The 22,169-nt window shown below is 25.4% G+C and overlaps 9 protein-coding genes across 9 annotated transcripts; 5 read left to right on the plus strand and 4 right to left on the minus strand.

Annotated features, from left to right (window-relative positions):
- On the plus strand, positions 1–2,925 carry Phum_PHUM097380 (tryptophan transporter, putative; the record flags this gene model as incomplete). Its single annotated transcript, XM_002423884.1, has 11 exons — positions 1–110; positions 192–301; positions 378–516; positions 608–742; positions 1,495–1,598; positions 1,685–1,922; positions 1,999–2,127; positions 2,200–2,299; positions 2,376–2,476; positions 2,553–2,720; positions 2,806–2,925. Coding segments are annotated over 11 exons (1,454 nt in total), but the record flags the coding sequence as incomplete, so codon positions are not given.
- Positions 2,926–5,042: 2,117 nt separating this feature from the next.
- Positions 5,043–5,864, minus strand: Phum_PHUM097390 (uncharacterized protein; the record flags this gene model as incomplete). Its single annotated transcript, XM_002423885.1, has 2 exons — positions 5,043–5,643; positions 5,809–5,864. The coding sequence occupies 2 exons, from the start codon at positions 5,862–5,864 to the stop codon at positions 5,043–5,045; spliced, it is 657 nt and encodes a 218-aa protein (XP_002423930.1).
- Positions 5,865–6,280: 416 nt separating this feature from the next.
- Phum_PHUM097400 (WD-repeat protein YNL006W, putative) lies at positions 6,281–7,595 on the plus strand (the record flags this gene model as incomplete). Its single annotated transcript, XM_002423886.1, has 4 exons — positions 6,281–6,412; positions 6,600–6,965; positions 7,047–7,392; positions 7,477–7,595. The coding sequence occupies 4 exons, from the start codon at positions 6,281–6,283 to the stop codon at positions 7,593–7,595; spliced, it is 963 nt and encodes a 320-aa protein (XP_002423931.1).
- A 1,253-nt stretch (positions 7,596–8,848) lies between these two features.
- Positions 8,849–11,652, minus strand: Phum_PHUM097410 (ADP-ribosylation factor-binding protein GGA1, putative; the record flags this gene model as incomplete). Its single annotated transcript, XM_002423887.1, has 5 exons — positions 8,849–9,055; positions 9,154–9,562; positions 9,663–9,951; positions 10,226–11,245; positions 11,613–11,652. The coding sequence occupies 5 exons, from the start codon at positions 11,650–11,652 to the stop codon at positions 8,849–8,851; spliced, it is 1,965 nt and encodes a 654-aa protein (XP_002423932.1).
- A 326-nt stretch (positions 11,653–11,978) lies between these two features.
- On the plus strand, positions 11,979–14,359 carry Phum_PHUM097420 (HpaII tiny fragments locus 9c protein, putative; the record flags this gene model as incomplete). Its single annotated transcript, XM_002423888.1, has 7 exons — positions 11,979–12,179; positions 12,319–12,654; positions 12,776–12,968; positions 13,061–13,249; positions 13,332–13,756; positions 13,834–14,026; positions 14,133–14,359. 7 exons carry the CDS (start codon positions 11,979–11,981, stop codon positions 14,357–14,359), a joined length of 1,764 nt encoding a protein of 587 aa, XP_002423933.1.
- A 247-nt stretch (positions 14,360–14,606) lies between these two features.
- Positions 14,607–17,093, minus strand: Phum_PHUM097430 (uncharacterized protein; the record flags this gene model as incomplete). Its single annotated transcript, XM_002423889.1, has 3 exons — positions 14,607–15,175; positions 15,266–15,698; positions 15,789–17,093. The coding sequence occupies 3 exons, from the start codon at positions 17,091–17,093 to the stop codon at positions 14,607–14,609; spliced, it is 2,307 nt and encodes a 768-aa protein (XP_002423934.1).
- Positions 17,094–17,302: 209 nt separating this feature from the next.
- Phum_PHUM097440 (uncharacterized protein) lies at positions 17,303–18,468 on the plus strand (the record flags this gene model as incomplete). Its single annotated transcript, XM_002423890.1, has 4 exons — positions 17,303–17,507; positions 17,659–17,847; positions 18,008–18,197; positions 18,291–18,468. The coding sequence occupies 4 exons, from the start codon at positions 17,303–17,305 to the stop codon at positions 18,466–18,468; spliced, it is 762 nt and encodes a 253-aa protein (XP_002423935.1).
- A 466-nt stretch (positions 18,469–18,934) lies between these two features.
- On the minus strand, positions 18,935–19,719 carry Phum_PHUM097450 (uncharacterized protein; the record flags this gene model as incomplete). Its single annotated transcript, XM_002423891.1, has 4 exons — positions 18,935–19,079; positions 19,150–19,257; positions 19,372–19,549; positions 19,674–19,719. 4 exons carry the CDS (start codon positions 19,717–19,719, stop codon positions 18,935–18,937), a joined length of 477 nt encoding a protein of 158 aa, XP_002423936.1.
- A 548-nt stretch (positions 19,720–20,267) lies between these two features.
- Positions 20,268–21,924, plus strand: Phum_PHUM097460 (Inosine-5'-monophosphate dehydrogenase, putative; the record flags this gene model as incomplete). Its single annotated transcript, XM_002423892.1, has 2 exons — positions 20,268–21,786; positions 21,887–21,924. The coding sequence occupies 2 exons, from the start codon at positions 20,268–20,270 to the stop codon at positions 21,922–21,924; spliced, it is 1,557 nt and encodes a 518-aa protein (XP_002423937.1).
- Positions 21,925–22,169: the final 245 nt, after the last annotated feature.

Below are 22,169 nucleotides of genomic sequence, written 5' to 3' on the forward strand. Positions count from 1 at the left end.
ATTACAACGTCATCATTGCATGGGCTTTAAGATTTTTTTTTGCTTCGTTCACGAGCGAATTACCCTGGATAAGTTGTAACAATTCATGGAACACTCCAAATTGCAGACTGGTAAGTACAATTAACACGAATTATCACTGGAAAACTGGAAAAAAACTTTAATAAAAAAAATTTTTTTTTTTTTTTTTTTAGCTGGAAGTTAACGCGTGGATGGATAATGGAACATTTGATTATATGGGAAATTCATCTGATACGGAAATAAAATTAGAAAATTATACTTCTGCTGCTTCCGAATATTTCACGTGAGTATTTTTTTTTTTTTTAAAACCATTTTTTAACGGTTGATGACGGTTTGTAGTTTTTCTTTATGATTTCCAGACGGAAAATTCTAGAACTTGATAAAAGCTCCGGATTGGATAATCTTGGAACGATTAAATGGGATATTGCATTATGTTTATTTGCCGTTTACGTTATTTGTTATTTTAGTTTATGGAAAGGGATTTCAACATCTGGAAAGGTATGTGTATACAAAACAACAAATTTTCCAGTTGTTAATCGTTTTCATTAATAATAATAATAATTATTATTTTTTTTATTATTATAATTAGGTCGTTTGGTTTACCGCATTGTTTCCATATATAGTTCTTTTAATACTTTTCATACGTGGAATAACACTTCCTGGATCCGTTCAAGGAATTAAATATTATTTAAGTCCTAATTTTTCTGTTATTACGAAAGCAGAGGTAAAAATAGTTTTCATAAATTTATTTCTAGCAAAATAATAATAATAATAATAATAATAATGAATTTTACCGTTTAGCGTTTAGAAAATTTTATAACGTAAACGTATATGAAATCGAAAGAAAAAATGGATTTTACCGTTTTTTTTTTTTTTTTTTTTCTGGAGAGATTTTAAGAATGAAAAAAGAAAAAAAGGAAAATTCGTCTTTAAAATAGTGCTTTGGTAAATATTTTATGTAAAATGTTATAGAAAAAAAAAAAAAAAAAAGTCACGACGAATTCAGAGAATAAAAAATTTCTAAAATGGAAATATCATGTTTTTTTTTTTTCTATCAACGTGTTTCGCTTAAATACATAATTTCGGATTTCTTAAATTTAAATTCAAAAGTTTCCCAACCGTTTCATAAATAAAAAAATTTTCATTTTTTTTCAAATAGGAGTAGTAGTGTATGATTTTTTAAATTTCCGGTTTCTTTCACATGGAAATTTATTTTAGAATTAATTTAAATTAATAATAAATAAATAAAATGCCACGTAATTAAGTGAAAAAAAGCGTAATTAATTTATTAACATTATTATTATTATTATTATTTTGGATTTTAAACGCGTCACAGGTTCAATGAACTTGACAACAACGATTTTCTCACCCGTCATTTTGACGTGATTTTATAAAAAGTGAATTTTTTTATAAATTTCTGTCGTTTTTTTTTTTAAAATAATTTTCCTTTCAAAAACTTCATTCGAAATTTTCCAGGTTTGGGTCGATGCAGCAACTCAAGTTTTTTTTTCTCTCGGACCTGGATTTGGTGTACTTTTGGCTTACGCTTCTTATAATAAATATCATAATAATGTTTATCAGTAAGATAATTAATTAAAGTTTTAATAAATTATTATTTCATATTTTTTTTAAAATAATAATAATAATTATTATTATTATTTAATAGGGATGCGGTTATTACGAGTGTCATCAATTCCGTCACGAGTTTCATTGCTGGATTTGTTATATTTTCCGTTTTGGGTTATATGGCACACGTGACCAACAGATCCATACAAGAAGTTGCGACTGAGGGTCCAGGTTTGGTTTTTGTTGTTTATCCTGCGGCAATTGCAACAATGCCTGGAAGTGTTTTTTGGGCATTGATTTTTTTCATGATGCTCCTAACATTAGGATTGGATAGTTCGGTAAAATGATTATGAATTTATTCAAACATTTCACACTGATATACTTTCACGTTAGTAATTATTTCTAATTTTTTAGTTTGGCGGATCGGAAGCCATTATAACGGCTCTAAGCGATGAATTTCCATTAATTGGTCGGAATAGAGAAATATTCGTTCTTTGTTTATTTACCGTGTACTTTTTAGTAGGTTTGGCTTCGTGTACTCAGGTATGTCATCACGTGCAATATTTATTTCTTCGCCGATGAAAGCACTCACAATAATTTTCATTTTTTTTTTAGGGTGGCTTCTATTTTTTTAATCTCTTGGATAGATATGCTGCCGGTTATTCAATGTTATTTGCCGTACTATTTGAATCTATTGCCGTTGCTTGGATTTATGGTATGGTACCTTAAATTTACCCCATTAAAATTTTATATTTTTTCTACTTTTATTATATTAATTATTTTTTGTTTAGGTAACAAAAGATTTTGTGATGATATTAAAGACATGATCGGTTTTGTTCCTGGAATGTATTGGCAAATTTGTTGGAAATTTGCTGCTCCCGTTTTCTTGCTGGTGATTAATCCTGCTGGTATAAGAGATGTTAATATTTTAAAATGGCACAAAATTTGAAATTTTTCTTTTTTTTTAGTTTATCATAGTTTATGGTCTTGTGGGTTACGAACCCTTATCCTACGAACATTATATTTATCCTTCTTGGGCAAATGCAATCGGTTGGGTCATTGCTGCATCCAGCATGTGTATGATACCTGGAATGGCCGCTTATAAATTAATCGTAACTCCGGGAACGTTCAAACAAGTAAAATAAATTCTTTTTTAAAAAAAATGTTTGTAATTGAAGATGTTGTATTAAAACATCAAAATGTAAATTTTGTTCCTTTTAGAGAATAAAAAAATTAACAACGCCATGGAGGGACCAACAAGTGATTGCAGTTAATGGAGTTTCATCAGATGCTAACCAGATTAAATTAAGTAGTATTGAAGTTAATAGTCAGGCTGTTTAAAAACTCCAATTTATATTATAATTATTAATTTTTAAAAATATCTGCTGTTGTAAATTTTTTACTCTTGTATTTATTAAAGCAGTACAATTATTTCAGAATCTCAAAAAAAAAAAAAAAGTATTATTTCAAACTTTGGTTAATAAATCACAGAATCTTTTAAAAGTAATTTTCCGCCATTTTTTTTTTTTTCAATGTAAATTTAGCCCTTTTAATTTACTGCATAAATACATCAACTTAAAGCATTTATTAATCAATAATTATAGTAGAAAAATTATTTTATTCTATTATAATTCTACTTTTATAAATGATATTAAATTTTTTATTAAGGATACAATAATTTTATTTTTATTATATTAAAATATTTTAATAAATAAATACTTAATGAATGTTGCTTACATATATATATATATATCAATAGCATAAATGGTTATGTATTTGTCGTTTAGAGTAAACAAAATATATATAATTAGTAGGAGGTTAATTTCAAAAATAGTAAATATTTAAATATCATTATCACAAATTATAAACAAATAACTAATTTAAAAAAAAAAAAAAAAACTCATAAAAATACTGCATAAAAATAATAATAATAAAGTCCGTAAAGAAAAAATTATACATTTTAGTTTTAGTTTAGTTTAAGATAATAATAATTAGATTGTTATGCTAAAATTATGAATTATGTAAATCAAAAAATAATCAATACTCTTTAATAATGTATTATTATATTTATTATTATTATTATTATCACTATCACCACCTGCTTACATTCATAAAAGAAAAAATATTTTTAAACAATTGGAAGTGAAATTTCTTGTCTCTAATAAAAAAAAAAAAAAATGTCCAAAAATATTACAACAATCAAAAAATTGTCCAGATTATTTATTAATTAATTATTAAATCAAAAACTTTTCCAACTATTAAAACATAATAATAATAATAATAAAATAGTATTTAAAAATGTAAAAGATATAATTTAGATTTAAAAAAATAAATAATAATAATAATATTACTTATGTTAAAATTTAGTTAATTGCATTTTAATAATTAATTTATAAGAATATGTAAACAAATTATATAATACTGCTCGAAGATACAATAATTAATAAAAAATTAATTAATTAAATAAATAATTATTATTAAACGAATAATATTTTTATATATATATTAAATAAATATATAATAATGCATTTTTATTATGTGTGTAAGAAAAAAATTTTGTACCCGAATTAAAATTAACGAAATTACATAATAAATAATTTTATAAATGAAAAAAAAAAGGATATGTATAGTAATTAATTAATATTTTTAAGTTAAATAAATAAATCACCAAATCAGTCATTTTGGTGATTTATAAAAAAAATTAATATAATTTATAATAAAATAATATAAGTTATTAAAAATAAAAAAGTTTATAGATAATTATATATATAAGTAATATTTTATGTATAATATATTCAAACAAAAATGGCTTCTTTACATTTATATATAACTTATGCTTTTTTACATAACAAAATTAATTAAATTTATAAATAAAAAATTAATTTATTTATTTTTGAGTACTTAATAATTATTTATTATTATTATTATTATTTCATTTTGTTTCTTTTTCTCTTGTTTTGTACTTAATCCAAAATTTATTTAAAACATGTTTTTTGTTTTGTTGTTGTTGGAGTTTACATAAAAAATTTTCCACAATCTTTTGTTTATTTTAAAAGAAAAGTTTTATTAATTTAATTTTTCTAAATAATAATAATAATAATAATAATAATAATAATAATAATAATAATTTAAATTATTTGATATTGTATTCATGTGTATAAAAGCTTTAAAAAAATTCAATTGTTATAGTGCTTATTTTTTATTTTCTTTTAAAGTTTATTTATTAAGTTTTAAAATGGTTTATTATTATTATTATTATTATTATTATTATTATTATTTTAATTTGTCATGTTGATATTATTTTAATAAAATGTAAATAAACTTGAATTTCATTTATCAGCCATGTATGCAAATTCAAGTTTTCTACATTTTTATCATTAATAAAAAAAAAATTTTGTTTTAACTTTTAATAATTGTTTTTGTATGTAATACTAATTATGTTAATTTTACTTGACAAATTAATCTTTGAAATATTTATTCATCCAATTTAAACATTTATTTATTGATTCATCTAATACTTGAGGTGGAATAGGTTTTGTTTCCAACCAATGTTTTTTACCCTCAGCATATGCATCAAAATTAGGAGGTGAAATTTTAAATTCATCAAAACCTGAAAGTAATCTCCAATATCCTGACATTGTGTCACATAAAAATTCATCATCATCGTCATACCTGGTTTCTAATTTAGACTTTTCTTCTTCATCTTTTTTAATCACACCAGTAGATTCTTTTACCTCTTGGTCCATTTCAAAATTAAATAATGGTGCGTGTAAGGATTCATATTTTTTTTTTATGTCTTCTGATAAAGGATAAAGTTCTTCATCTGAGGGTTTTTCATCAGAGGTTTTATTTTCATCGACACTAAGTAAATTTTGTTTTTTTATATAGTTTACTGCAGATTTAAATTCTTTTGAAAAACCAAATGCGCTATAAAAATCCTTACCATATCTCTTTTCAGTATTCATCTTGTTTTCCATTTCGGGACTTAAAAAAACGTACGGAAATGGAATCGGTAATTCTAAATTTTTATTTTCAACTTTTTGTAGATCGTCAAAAAGTCTCGTACATGATTTTAACATTTTTAATGTGTTCGGCCCATAAGGTCAATTTTGATCCGTTTCATTATTTTTAGCCACTCTTTCATAATTATCCAAAATAATAGGTTGAGGTACCTTATTATAAACATTTATTGAACTCATTTTTTTAAGGTATAAGTTAAAACACTCTTGTCTACTACCAAACCAAAACCAAATATTGATCAAACTTTGAATTCTCTCCATACTACTTAAGTTTATGATTTTTGGAAATAAAATTTTAGATGCAATTTAATAAGTAAATCAATGAATGGTATACAAGAAGAAAAGAAATGTTTTTTTTTTTTTTTTAATTTTCAATGTTAAATATTAATTTTTAACTTTATTACAAGGTGTACATACATTTTCCCGCCAAAAATTTTTAAACTAATTTTAAAATGTTAAGTTGTACAAACTGTATTTTGTAAACATTAACCATGAAATTATCTAAAAATTTAAAAAATTTTCCCTTTCAAGTATTGTGTAGCATTTTTTATTATTATTTTCAGGGATGATTATGATGTAGTAAATCAAAATAATAATTAATTATCTGTAATCGTTTATATTTTTCTAATTTTTTGATATTTATATAAAAATTGTGCTAATGTTTTAAAAATTAAAGTATGACAATGTTAACTGAGCCAAGTAATAGCAACAGCGAAGTTATTGTTGCGACAGGAGGTTATGATCATACAGTAAAATTATGGCATGCTAAAACAGGTGTATGTCAAAGAACTTTTCAACATGCAGGATCTGTATCCTTTATAAAATTAATTACTAATTAAATAATTACAATTACCACAACTTTTTAAGGTATTTCTGAAGATTGAAACAATACTTATTTACTCTAAAGTAATTTACTTGTTTTTAACTTTTATCATAATTATCCTAGTACATTCAAAAGTTTTTTTATATTTTAAAGTCCTTAATTTATTGAAAAAGCAAGTTAATGATCTTGAAATCACACCTGACAAACAAAGAATTGCTGCTGCAGGATACCAAGAAATATTAATGTATGAACTTAATTCAAAGAATCCAAATCCAGTAATAAATTACGAAATGGTGTCAAAAAATGTTACTAGTGTGGGCTTTCAAGAAGATGGTAAATGGATGTACACTGGAGGAGAAGATTGTAGTGCAAGAATTTGGGATTTAAGGTCAAGAAATTTACAATGTCAAAGAATTTTTCAAGTTTCTGCTCCTGTCAATTGTGTAAAATTGCATCCGAATCAATCGGAATTAGTTGTAGGAGATTTAAGCGGAGTAATTCATTTATGGGATCTGAAGACTGATCATAATGAACAATTAGTAAATTATTTTAAATTCTTTTTGTTGCAAATTTTTTTGATACATAAATCTTCTGAATTTTCACTAATTTAATTGTTTTAGATACCGGAAGCAGAAGCTTCAATTCAGGACATTTGCATTGATCCTGAAGGCTCTTATATGGCAGCTGTAAATAATAAAGGACATTGCTACATTTGGTCTTTGACAAACAGTGGAGGAGATGAAAGAACTAAACTTAATCCAAAACATAAAATTGTAGCTCATAACAAATATGCTCTTAGTTGTGTGTTTAGTCCTGATTCTACATTATTAGTTACCACTTCAGCAGATCAAACAGCTCGAGTATGGAAAACTGCTGACTTTTCACTTTATCAAGAATTAAAACTTGAGGGCCAAAGATGGGTTTGGAAAGCTGCTTTAAGTGTGGATTCTCAATACATATTAACAGGTTTGTTAAAATATTCATACTTCAAATTTGAACTAGAATGATTGTTTTTATGTCGTAAAATAATCTTATTAACATAAATTATAGCATCTTCTGATGGGATCGCTCGGCTATGGAATGTAGAAACTGGTAAAGTTAAAAGAGATTATAATGGCCATCAAAAAGCTATAACTGCTTTAGCATTCAGAGATGAAGCGTTACCATGAAATAAAGCAAAACATTAAATGAAGATTTGGTGGATGTAACTTGATAAAAAAATTTATTCAGCTCACGATAAATTTAAAGTTGCCTGTGGGCTTGTATTAACTTTATTATCTTTTTGTGAATTGACTATTATTTAAAAACAAGTTTTATTAGTTTTCTTTGAACTCTAAAATGTATTAATAAAGTCAATGTTAAGTAATAAGTAATCGTAAGGATATTAGTTGTAAATTTTTTAAGATTTATAAATTAAAATAAAGTCTGGCACTTTAAAAATTAGTACTATTTTTAAATTTTATTTATTTTTCACCTTTAAATGTATAATTTTTAAATAGAAAATTGTGATCATTATTATTTAATTATAGCTTTTTATAAACTTTAAAAGAAAGACAAAGGAATACCTACTTATGTAACTTTTTTAAGTGATTATATTATTATAATTATTATCAGTCTGATTTTCAAAGTGATACTTTACTCATAAATTTAAGTAGTACTCGTGAGCCCATTTAATCAGGGAGTTACATCTCAACAAGTTTCAATTCAAAATTTGTTTATTCGATTTTAACAAATATATATATGGAATTGAAAAATTTTTTTTTTTTGGTAAAAAAAATAATTTAAAATATAATTTATTAAATGAATATATAAGAATTAATACACTACATAAGTATATTAATAAAAAAATTATGAAATCGAATTTACCAACTAACTCTTAAATTAAATAAAAATATTAAAATGAATATTTTATTTGTAGTAAGTAACAGAATAATAATGTTTAAATAACATTTATTGCGTCTTATGTATACATAATATATATAAATAGCGTGCTTTAAAGCCTAATACCATTCTACTGAAATAATAACAAATTTTTTTTATTTTTTTTTCATTAAACTAATTTAGAGTTTTTTTTTAACGATTTAAACGTCAAATAATTTTTACAAAAATTTTAAAGATGAACGATTATTACGTCATCGTCATCACATTCGTACTAATTTTATTAATCTAAATCGTAACTATGTATATATATATATTTTATTGATAAAAATCATAACTTAAATAAAACTCTAATACCTTTCTATAAATGCGTTAGAAATAATAACGTATCTATATAAATATATTTTCATATAAATAGTGTTTAAGTAATTAATTAATTAATAATAAATAATAATAATAATAATAAATTTTTACTTTTATGTGAAAGCAGTAACGATTTACTAAAAAGCAAAACATTTAAAAAAAACATTTTTCGATTTCGATATTATGGTGAGTTGGCCAAATCTTCAACTTCTCCCATTTCTGTAAATGATTCACCATCCATCGTGTAACTAATCATACATTTTAAATTTACTTTAATTCGATTTGGATTTGCTATCAACATGATTTGAGTTATTGCTGATGGAGGTAAAAATGGATTGTGTGCAGGTAATTCAGATCCAGAAGGTTGTTGAAGTTTTAGTTTACAACTCTAAATAAAAAAATAATAATAAATCAAATTAAAATTGTTTTTTTATTTGAAACAAATGATGATGATGATGATGATGATGATGTGATTTTTAAAATTACCTTAGGTACAACGGCTTGAAACAGGTAGTTAGTTAATGATGATGAATTTTTACTAAGGGTAGTTATAACAAAAACAGTCACATCTTCTCTTGGAGTATCTTTTGCAACATGAATCGTAACTGAAATCCCATTTTTTTCTTCAATTAAATTTATCGGAGGGATAGAACTCGGTTTAATATTGTCTAAAGATATAAAAATGTCTGTCAGAGATTTTATGTCTTCTTTTGTTTTGGAGTCAACTGTGTCTGATGATTTTTCATTTTTTTCAGGTGATGTAACTTTATTTAAGAGATCAGTGGATTTATCATTCTTTTCACAAACTTCTGTGTCTATCGATTTATTTTTAATTATTGTATTCGATGAACCTGTATTTTCAGTATCGAGACAAAGGATGTTTGTATCATTTTTACTGAAAAAAAAAAAAAATTTTCATTTTTTTTTTTTTTTTTTTTTTTATATTACTACAAACATTTTAAAATATTTATTTTTGAATAATATATAAATCTTACTTTGGGTTAGCATTGACTTTACACTGTTGCAATAATGTTTCACTCAATATATCTAATTCTTTTAAAGCTTTTAATTTATTATTTTTTTGTAACGTTATAACTTTTTCTGGTTTAGGCTGATGATCAAGCATTTGACAACCTAAAGGTTCTAAACTATTATTACTTTGGTAACTCAGTGATGAAAAAACAGCATCCAAAGAATTTTTTGATGACTTATTTTCACATATTATCGGTTCTAAACTTTCTGTATTTGAAATTATCGAAGGCAAAGAATTCATATAATTTGAACCTACAATAAATAATGAAATTAAATTTTTTTTTTTTTTTTTTTTTCCAAGATCTATTTGCCATTTTTATATTAAGTTTTTGAAATTGATATTTTAATGATCAAAAACTATTTTAAGAAATTATTTATCTACTTGAGAATTATTTTAAGAAATCAGGAGAGCAGAATCCAGTCATATGAAAAAAAAAAAAAGAAAAAAAAAGTTTTATAGAAGTAGAAATAATTTTTAATAAATTAAAAAATTTTACATAAAAAATAAATTTAATTTTTTCATTACCTGTATTTGGAATGGGTTTACATAATATATCTTCATAATTTTCATTGGATTCTAGAGAAAGAGGCACAATATCATTAATTGGAGAGCTTAAATCCAATAAAGCAGGCATATTTTTAGATTCTTCACCGATAAATGAATTGAAAGATGATGATTTTTTTTCAGAGATAATTGTATTATATTTTTTCAATACCTGATCCAATTCATCATCTACAGATAAAACTTGATTTAAAAACTCATCATTGTCTTGAACATCTGATGCAAGTCTCATAATATTTGGTTTAAGTCTTTCACAGCTGAGATGCAATTCTTTAATTAAATCAAATTCATCACTAGATGAGGAATCAGGTTTATAAGTCTCCAACATTTCACTAAGTAATCTGACATTGTTTCTAATTGTTTCTATTTCACTAATTCTTTTACTTTTAATTTCAACTCTCTTTTCATCTTCTCTTACCATAGTTTTAATTAGTCTATTGGCAGCTTGAAGATCATCTGGATTTTTACTGTGTAATAATTTTTGTAATAATCTTGCCTTTTCTTCATCTTCAAAAAGTGTGTTTTCTTTTTGAGGTAAGTGAACCACCGAAGAAGCTTTTGAATTTCCCTCTGTGGAGTTAGAATTTTTCTCAATGACTCCTTGCTTGATAAGCATGTCATAGGCTTCTTTTATCTTATGCTCTTTAGGATAATGTAATGTCCAATCGTGCATCATTTTTAAAACTTCATTTCTTACAGATACAGGAGTTTTTGGTCCCAAAAACTTAGGGGATACTAGTTTAATCATTTCATTTAGAAATCTAAATTTTCCAATTTCAGAATGAAAAGATGATCCACAATTTTTCATGCATGTCTCCAGTACTCCAAGACCCTGTAATGCTTCCCATTCTTCTGAAGATTGAATTTTGGAAGCAATTAATTTTGCAGCTATCCAAGGCCCTTCAGGTTCTTTTTTAATTATTCCACAAAACGCTTCAATTGCAGCTGTGTCAGTAGCTTTATTTCTAAAATCAGTAGCTCGTTCTGAAAATGACGTAAAAGAATTATTGAAAAAGAAACCTTTTAAGCGTTAAAAAATCTACCAAATGATTATTAAAGTCAATAAAAATATTTTATTGAATAAAATTTTGTATCCTGATTCACGACATACAATACAATGTAAATAATAAACATATTACAAAGTAAAAATCATAAATATTTCATTATGAATCCCTCCCAGTAACAGAAATTTAAAGGGAAGCGGTAAATATCTTTTTCCCGATTTAAAATTTTTGTTGTTTTCCCGAAATTCACAAATAATATTTTTAATTAAAATTTGAAATACACTTTAATGAAGTACACGGCATAAATTATACTTGAATATATGTAAACAAATGAGATAAAAACTTACGAAGAAGAGCTTCTAAACTAGTTTCTGTTATGACGTCCATTTTTTATATTGAACTTTAATGTCTAAAATACACAACACGTGATGCTGCTTTTAAACACCAGAGAGCCCTAATGTCATGTTTATTAAAAATGTGTTATGGATGATTAGTACGGTTAGTTAAAATTTAAAAAAAAAAAAATGTGGATTAAATTTCTACTGATCATTCAAATCTTAATGATTTAAAAAAAAAAAAAAAAAATTTACTAATGTAATTTTAATCAATGTTAAATCTATAATTTTTTTTTTTTTTTTCATTAGATTACATAATTAATAGAGTAACTATTAAGATATTTTTTATAATTATTTCTTTAATTTTAATGAATTAAAATGGAACACACAGAAGAATCTAATGATTTAAATGATAGAGAAAAACAATTTACGGATTGTGTGACTGATTTAACCGAGGGTTCTGAAAACCATTCTCTAATAAATGAAGCAAATGATGATCCTTATGCATATGTTACCAGAAATGATTTTACATCAGAAAAGTTCAAAGTTGAAATTAAAAATCTTCCAAAATATTTTGGAGTTAAAGCAAGTATCATATTTTTAAAAAAAAATTACATTAAACAAATTAAAATAATATTTTAATAACAATTTTTCAATTTCTGAGTGTCCTGCACATCCCTCTTAAAAATAAGAACTTTTTTACAAAATTATTTTTCAGGAATTAAAAAAATTATTAAATGTAAAGCTAAAATTGAATCCTTCAAAAATCAAGTTGCCACAAAACACTCAGAGAAGATCTTGGGTTTATGTTTGTTTTAAATCTGAAGAAGAAAAATTACATGCTTTAAAAACATTAAATAATTATAAATGGAAAGGTTTAAATTTAAAAGCAGGAGAAGCAAAACCTGTGCCTGATCCACTTGTAAAAAAAAGAAATCTTGCTTGCACAGATGAAGACGATAAAAGTAAAAAACCGAAACTAGACAATAATGAATTGTTTTTAAAAGTTGAAGATGCTACAACTCCATATTGGCAAATCCCTTATGAAAAGCAGGTAATTTTTATTAAAGAAATTTTAAATGTTAATAATTGAGAATAAAAAAAAAAAACACAAATAAAATATAATTTACAAAATAGCAATCAAATTTTTATTCGTTATTTATTAAATTAATAAGCTAGAAAAAAAAACGCATCTTATCGAAGAATTATTAAAACAATATGGAAATAAATTAGTGAAAGTAAATCCAAAAGTTTTAAACTGGTGGCTATTGCAAAAGGCAAAATATAATGGTTTACCATGTGAATTATTTCCAATTAAATATTCTGATGTAATTAATGGCTACAGAAATAAATGTGAATTTTCAATAGGTAAATAAATAAATACTTTTTTTTTTTGTTAATACATAATATAAATTTAATCCTTGTAGATTATTTTTCAGTTAAATACTTATTTGTTTTAGGAATAAATAAAGAAAATGGAGAAAAAACGGTTGGATTTCGTCTTGGAAGTTATGCTCAAGGCTCGACTAGTGTTGCACCAGTTGATAATGTTCCTAATGTACCACAACAGATGAAAGATGCTGCTAAAATTTTTCAGAAATTTGTTCAGAATTCTGAATATGATGTTTTCAATTATGAATTAAATCAAGGTATTTTTATATAATTTATATATTAATTATATATTTTATAGAAAATTTAAAATTATAATTGTAAAAAAAAATAAATTTTTAGGACATTGGAAACAGCTTACTGTTCGATATGGGTTTAGGACAAAAGAATTGATGATAATTATTGGAATCGTTCCACAAGAATTGACTCAGGCTGATTTAAGTCTCATTAAAAATAATATATTGAATTATTTTGTCGAAGGGGAGGGAAAGTTGTGCCAAGTTAAATCATTGTATTTACAATTAATGAAAAAGAAAAGGACACAAAATGATGAAGTTTTATACGAACATCTATTCGGAGAAACTTACATAACAGAAAAAATTTTAGGAAAAACTTTTAGAATTTCTCCTCAAGCTTTTTTTCAGATAAATACTAATGTAGCTGAAATATTATATGACTCTATAGCTGAACTTTCTGAATTATCAAAAGATGTTACATTATTAGATGTTTGCTGCGGTACCGGTTCTATCGGTATATGTTTATCCGATGTAAGCAAATAAAAAAGTAAAAAAAAAACTTGATCCAAGTTGAAAATTTCTTATTCTTATTATTATTGTTATTTTAGAAATGTGGAGAAGTTTTAGGTCTTGAAATATCATCTGAAGCTATAGCGGATGCAAAAGCAAATGCAGAATTAAACGGTGTAAATAATACGCAGTTTTTCAGTGGAAAAGCAGAAGATATTCTCAATTGTGTGGCTTTAAAAGCAACAAAGAAAGAAATAATTGCAGTTGTTGATCCACCAAGAGCAGGCCTTCGTAAGATGAAAATACATTCCTTGACTTTTTTTTTCATCTAATTTAACAACGAATATCAAATTTATTTATTTTTTAATTTTGTTATTGATTTTTTTAGAAAGTGAAGCTTTAATACAAATAAGGAAAAATAAACTTATAAAAAAGTTAATTTACGTTTCCTGTGATCCCAAGGCAGCCATGAAAAATTTTTTAGATCTGGGTAGAGCTGCATCTAAAATTTACAGAGAGGAAGCTTTTTTACCAGTAAAAGCTATTCCCGTAGATCTTTTCCCTCATACGAGCCATTGTGAGCTGGTTATATATTTCGAAAGAATCGGAGAAGACGAAGTTTAATTTAAAATAAAATATTATTTGAAAAAAAAATGTGTATTATTTGCTTTCCTTAGAATTTAATTTTCTACATAATAAGAAATATTATTGTGGGGATCATTCTCTTTTGGAGGGAAAAAGAAAACAGTGAAAACCAAAAAAAATTATTTTTAACTATTTTCCTTCTTTTTTTTTTTTTTTTAAATTTTAAATGATTGAAAATTACGAAAATGACTTTGAGGTTGATGTATTGAAAAAAAAAAAAATATAATTAAATAATTTTTTTATCAGTATTCTGATATGATTCATAAAAATCAATAAGCTTTTGATTTAAAGATGGTTTATATTCACTTAAAACTTTTTCAAAATGACTCTGATAAATAAATTCAGGACTCATTTCATTATCACTAAGAGCACTAAGACCACTTTCTTGACAAATATTTCTTAAATCTGCTCCAGAATAAAATTCAGTATGTTTTGCTAAGAGTTCTAAATTTACAGTTTCATGCAAAGGCATTTTTTTAGTTAATTTATTTAAAATTTCAAGCCTATCACTTTCACTCGGTGGGGGTATATATATTAACCTATCGAAACGACCTGGGCGTTTAAGTGCATCATCCAGCATTTCCGGATGATTAGTTGCACCTATTACTATGACACTGTTTCTTTTATAACCTTCAGACTTTTCTGAAGTATCTGTTTCACAGTACTCATTTAACACATTATTGTTTTGAGCAAAAGTTCTTGTGCTAATTCCATCCATTTCAATGAGAAGGGTTGACAAAATTCTTTCTTGAACACCATGCTCTCTGTCCCCTGATTTACTTCCAACAATGGCATCTACAATTTTTATTATTTAAATAATATACAGTGAAAAATATTTTGTGAAAATTTTTCTTAAAGACAAAAGAAGAATTATTTTTATCTTACCGATTTCATCGATAAATATAATTGCAGGTGAACCAAATCTTGCCTTTTCAAAAAGCTGTACAATTTTTTTTTCAGCATCTCCAACATATGGTGAGTATAAATCTGCAGCTGAAGTAGCAAGGAAAGTCGTTTGTGCTTCTTTTGCAAGAGCCTTTACTAATATAGTTTTTGCACATCCCGGTGGTCCATACAGTAAAAGTCCTTTTGTCATTGAAACACCAAGTTTTTTAAACTTTTCTGGATATTTAAGTTGCAGTATTACTTCTAATTCTAATATTTTTTTAATCTCATCCAAACCACCAATTTCTGAAAGAGTTATATCATTTGTTAAGCACAAACCTATTGCTCCTTTTAATTCAGATGGAATAATTTTGGTAAGTGCTTTCCTAAAACAGTCTTCTAATAAAACGTTGTTCATATTCTGCTGAGACATCTGAAAAAAAGTTTCGATTTCTTTAAAACAGGTGTTTTTAAAAATTAATATGATTAAATTGTTCAATTTAATTTCTAATAGCTAAAAAACTTTTTGAAGAGCATGTAAAACTCTCAGTGAAAACCAAAAAATCAGATTATTAAAATTTATATAAAATACCTGATTTTTTTTACTTAATAATACAGCTTCTAGTACAAGTGACTTTAAGTCTGCTCCAACAAATCCTGGAGTCCATTTAGAGACTTTTTTAATTAACATTTCATCACAAGATATTTTTGAGTTTTTCAAAATTATTGAAAGAATACTTTCTCTTTCTTCTTCCGACGGAACGGTTATTTCTAGCTCATTTTCAAATCTTTTAGGCATTCTTAATTGCAGGTCAACATCATTAGCAGAACTTGTTGTGGCAATAACCATTATTCCTGACACATTTTCAACATTTTCAATGAACTCAATGAGACTTTTAAAAATTTTTTTCGAAATGTTTTTTTTTTGAGAACAACTATCAATATTTTTAATTAATAAAATACAGGACTCGCCATTGGCAATGTACAATTTTGCTTTTTTTAAGATATTTTTCATTTCAACTTCAGAATTAAAAACATAAAGACTATTGGCTGATATTTCTAATAATATACAACCAGTTTCATTTGCTACAATTTTTACTAATGTTGTTTTTCCACATCCATTCGGACCAATCAATAATAATTTATTGATGATTTTAACTGATGATGAACTAATCTTTGATAATTCAACTGCTTCTTTTAAGGTTTTATGAATTTGGTTGCAGCCACCAATTTCATCTAACTTATTGTTTATTTCAAATTGCTGAAATTGTAAAAGACTAATAATTTTTGAAATTATAACATCTGTGTGTTCATCAATTACAAAAGGTTGATTATTATTGAAAATATCAGTGCTGCTTATGATCAAAATTTCTAGTCCTAAAATTTGGCATGAACCCAACTTTTTTAAAGATAATAATGAATTATTACAAAATGTAAAATACTTAAAAATTGCTTTAATTATTTTGATCAATTCTTGTTGGCAATTTTTAAATTTCTGGACTCCAAAAATATCAGAACACACCAATGTAACTTCAACTTGTTTAGACTTGATAGGGTTTTTTAAAATTTTGAAGTCTTTGAAATCAATATTTTCTAAATGACTAATTTTCTCATAATTTTTTGAAGAATATTTACAAACAGTATCATCTAAATAAATTATGTTTTTAGTATTTTTAATTTCGCTGAGTCCTATTTTTACAATAAGAGAACACTCTGGTTGCACAGTGCATAAACAGTATTTACCATAATTTAATTTTAAAAATTCACAATCTGGCATTAAACATTTTTGTACGTTTAAAAAGCTTTTATTTAAATAAATAGCTTTCATTTTATTAACACTTTTGTAATCTTAGTAAAAGATCATTAATAAAAACTGTAAATATTTTTTTAAAATAATACAAATTCATACTATTACTTAGTTTACAATAATCGTGGTACTAACTTGTCGCAACTTTGTTTTTCATCTAAATGTAAAAACGTTTAAAACTACGACTGTAAATTAAAAGTATTGTAAATAAATAGAGAAATATATGCATTATGAAAATAAACGACAAAAATTTAGCTGCATTTGCTACGTCTCCCACTCCGGTAGATCGTGAAGGATGGCTTCAAAAAAGGGGAGAAATTAACAAGGGTTTCCAAAAACGATGGTTTGTCTTGAAAGGAAATTTGCTATTTTATTTTGAAAAACCAGCTGACAAAGAGCCTTTAGGTGTAATTGTTTTAGAGGGCTGCACCATAGGTAAGTTACATTAACTGAAAATGTAAAAATTACTTAAAATACTTAAAAAAAGAAAGTGTTTTCTTTTATGTAGTTTGTATCAGTTATATCACAATTTTACTTTTTTTTTAAATAGAAAATTAATGTTTTTTTTTTTTTTTTTTGCATTCAGAATTAGCAGAAGATGAAGATCATTTTATATTTAAAATTGTTTTTCACGGAGCTGGAAATAGAAGTTACATTCTGGGAGCCTATTCTCAAGAATCTATGGAACAATGGATGAAGGCATTAGCTTTTGCCAGTTATGATTATATGAAACTTATGGTATCTGATCTTCAAAGGCAATTGGATGAAATGGAAGGTATAAAAATTGCTTATTTTAACTTTAAAAATGAATGCAAGTTTTACATTATCTACAACAGTTCTTTTAAATAACAAACACAAATAGTCATTTCATGAAAAATTTTAAAAATAATAATTGTATTCAATTAATTAAAAATATAATTTTTATCAATTTCAAGACATACCTACCACTTTGGATAATGCTAGTATACAAAGAGTTGGTATCATTAAAGAAAAAAAATCACCTAATCCTCCTCCGAGGCAAAGGCATAATCCTTTTAACAAAAGTTTACCTGTCTGTAAAGAAGGATTTCATTACCAACATCAAAGGTCTCAAAGTGTAAAATGTACATCAGATACTTTTCCAAGGTATTTAATTGATAACATTATTTTTTAAATTTTAATGTATTTTAAATTATGTAAGTTTATATTTGCAATTATAATAAAATTTTATGTTTTCAGCTTTCAAGCTTTTCGTAGTGAATTGTCACAAAAAAACAAAATATCATTTAGAGAAATCCATAATTTGTATGGAAGAAGAATTTTAGCAGATTTTAATGAATGGAAGCATTACAGAAAACAAAATATTCCTATCAAAGAAGAAAATAATGTTAAGGAAGGTCTTTTAATAGCATTATAAATATTCATCACATTATTTAATATTAAGATTACATATACCGCATAAAAGGTTTAAGCTTCATCATTTTCACTATACTATTCCTGTTGGAATATTAATTAACAAAGTAAAAAAGTAAAAATTTTAAAAGTAAATTATGTAATTATTTTACATTTACTACATTAATTTTATTATTAGTGATAAGAAGGCTCAATAAAAATAATTTTTAATTTTAAGTTGTATTTACATCATTAATTCCTAATAGACTATAAAATATGTAATCAAATAAAATTTTTACGTATTATAGAAAAAAATGTTAATGCATGTATATGTATATATAATATGGATATTTATAATTTAATTTATAGTATATATAGGTCAATTTTCAATCATTTTTACAGAAAAAATATTGTTTAAATAACATTTTAATATTATAAATATTTTATTTATACATTGTAATTATTACACTAAAAAATATCACCAAGATTTTTTACGAGCTGGTAGATTGTCTGGCTTGAGTCATTATCGATTCAACTTTATTTGCTGTTTCTCTTAAAGCATCAGGTAAATCGGGTAAATCTAATGTAATATGGGCAGATAGCCTTTTAAAGGTAGACTGAGAATCTTTTTTGTTTCTAAAATGTAAAAAAAAATGTGTACAAAACAATACTTTTTAAAAAATTAAACTATGTAAATTTAAAATACCTTTTGTTTTCTTCAAATTTTAATTGCTGACATAAAAAAACAGATTTCTTTAACAATGATTGAATATTTTCAAAATTTTTTTCTGTGTTTCCTGTACTTTTAACAGCACTGAAAATATGAAAGCATAAATTGTACTTAATTTAACTTGCTTTAAAATTTACAGGATCTGTTTATTTTACTTATATATATCTTACATACAATTTGGCTTAAATATTTTATTACCTTAAAGCATATTCCACATCATAACAACAACCTTGCAAATCTTGATGAAGAGCTGTAACTTCTACTCTTTTCTGAACCATTCCTGGCATTGCTTTTCTAACATGTTCTTGTAAACGATAAAATGCCAAGGAAGGCTCATTAGCTATAATATGCATATTTTCTGAAATTCGTTCAGTTCCTATAATATATTTAGTTTTATTAGTGATGTTAAATAAGAAAAGTATTCATACATACATTTTAATAAAATATACAACATACATATTAAAAAGAAATTATTATTAAAATATTAAGAGTAAACTTACCTTTTTTTACCCTAGATTCTAAATCAGGATCATATACTGTTGACATTCTTGAAAATATTTACGTACTAATCTTACGAAATTAATAATTAAAATGTCAATTTGTAAATTTAAATTTACTGACTATATATTAAAATAATTAAAACTTTTTTTTTTTTTACTAAATATAAACTTTGTTGTTAAATTAATGTTTAAATTCATTGACATTTGTAACAGTGTAAAAACAAAATTTAAAGTTAATATAAAATGTATTTTTTGAATGTGATTTTTATAAAAGTTATAAAAAGTAGTTTATGAAAGCTATGTCATATGAATATTTTAAAATGTCATTTATAAGAAATAAATTTGAAATATAATAAAATTGTTACTTGTTCAAGTTATTTCAATGTAGTACTGACAACAAGAGAGCCCAATGTTTACATTTTGTAAAATAAAAATGTTATTTAGAAGGCTTTGGAAATAGCAATGATTACGTTTCTAAATGTAATAAAGAAGGCCTCGCCTCTAGAGTTATGAGTTTTATTACACTTATCAGAGACAAAGTATTGGGTTTACACGTGGTATTTGTAATTTTAATAAATATTTTATTTTTTTGTAATGACTGAAATAAGTTATTGTGGTAACACTACGCCAAAAGACGGTGTAAGTGTACCTCAATTTTTTAGTCAAGGAGACGGTGTTACTTACAACGATTTTATTATATTGCCCGGCTACATTGACTTTGCAGCTAAAGAAGTAGATTTGACGTCTCCTCTCACCAAAAAAATTAATCTTAAATTGCCACTTGTATCTTCTCCAATGGATACAGTTACAGAATCAGAAATGGCCATTGCAATGGCTCTGTGTGGGGGAATAGGTATCATTCATCATAATTGCAGTCCAGAAGAACAAGCCCACGAGGTGAGCAAAGTAAAAAAATATAAACAGGGTTTTATTAGAGATCCGGTTGTTATGAGTCCACATCACACCGTGGCTGACGTTTTCAGAATCAAAAAAGACCAAGGATTTTGCGGAATTCCTATAACTCAAAATGGTAAATTAGGTGGGAAATTAGTAGGAATTGTTACATCGAGAGATATTGATTTTTTAGAAGAAAGCTTACATAACAGTTTAAAATTGGATTCTGTCATGACTAAATTTGAAGACCTAGTTACAAGTAATGCAGGAGTTACATTGCAACAGGCTAATAGCATCTTAGAAAAGTCAAAAAAAGGAAAACTTCCCATAATAAATGATGACCATGAGTTAGTTGCTTTGATAGCAAGGACAGATTTGAAAAAATCCAGGAATTTTCCTAATGCAAGCAAGGATGAAAATAAACAACTACTAGTGGGTGCAGCAATTGGTACAAGGGAAGAGGATAAAGTTAGGTTAAAACTTTTAGTTCAAGCAGGAGTGGATGTAGTAGTGTTAGACTCTTCTCAAGGAAATTCAATATATCAGCTTGATATGATAAAATATATTAAAAATGAATATCCTGAATTACAAGTTATTGGTGGAAACGTAGTGACAGCTGCTCAAGCTAAAAATTTAATTGATGCCGGAGTAGATGGTTTAAGAGTAGGAATGGGTAGTGGTAGTATATGCATCACTCAAGAAGTAATGGCTGTGGGCAGGGCTCAAGCTACTGCAGTATTTAAAGTATCAAATTATGCTAAGGAATTTAATGTGCCTGTAATTGCTGATGGAGGAATATCTTCTATAGGTCACATAGTAAAAGCATTGGCTCTCGGAGCATCTTCTGTAATGATGGGATCATTGCTGGCTGGAACCTCTGAAGCTCCAGGAGGATATTTTTTTTCTGGTGGAGTAAGATTAAAAAAATATAGAGGCATGGGGAGTTTGGAAGCTATGAATAAAAGAGGAAGTGGTACAGCTTCTAACAGGTATTTTCATGATGAGTTAGATAATGTGAAAGTTGCACAAGGTGTTAGCGGAGCAATAGTTGACAAAGGTACAGTATTAAGGTTTTTGCCATATTTACAATGTGGTATGAGACACAGTTGCCAAGATATTGGTGCCAAAAGTATTCAAATGTTGAGACATATGATGTATTCAGAAATTTTAAGAATTGAAAAGAGAACACCAGCAGCACAAATCGAGGGAAATGTTCACGGTTTGTTTTCTTATGAAAAATATTACATTGAAATATACATGACAAAGCTGCTGAAAGTTTTACTTATAACGATTTAAAAATTTTAAGATACTTTTAATAGTATTAAACTTTATGTCTTTAATACATTCCACTTTGTAATGCATTTTCGATTGCAATTATTTTTATTATATTAACTTTTTTATTTTGTATGAATATATTTTCATAAATTTATTCAGTATTTTGTATAAATGTATGTGTGTACATATTTATATATATATTTATTTATGTAAATTACCTTTTAAAAAAACCAGGGTTTCTTATTTGGTTTTGATATATTTTTAACTTTATTTTTAAAATTTTTGTTATTTAATTCTTTCATAAATTTTGTTTAAATAAATGTTAGA

The sequence above is a fragment of the Pediculus humanus genome, genomic scaffold (assembly GCF_000006295.1).
Source record: "Pediculus humanus corporis 1103172107449 genomic scaffold, whole genome shotgun sequence".
NCBI classification, from domain to species: domain Eukaryota; kingdom Metazoa; phylum Arthropoda; class Insecta; order Psocodea; family Pediculidae; genus Pediculus; species Pediculus humanus.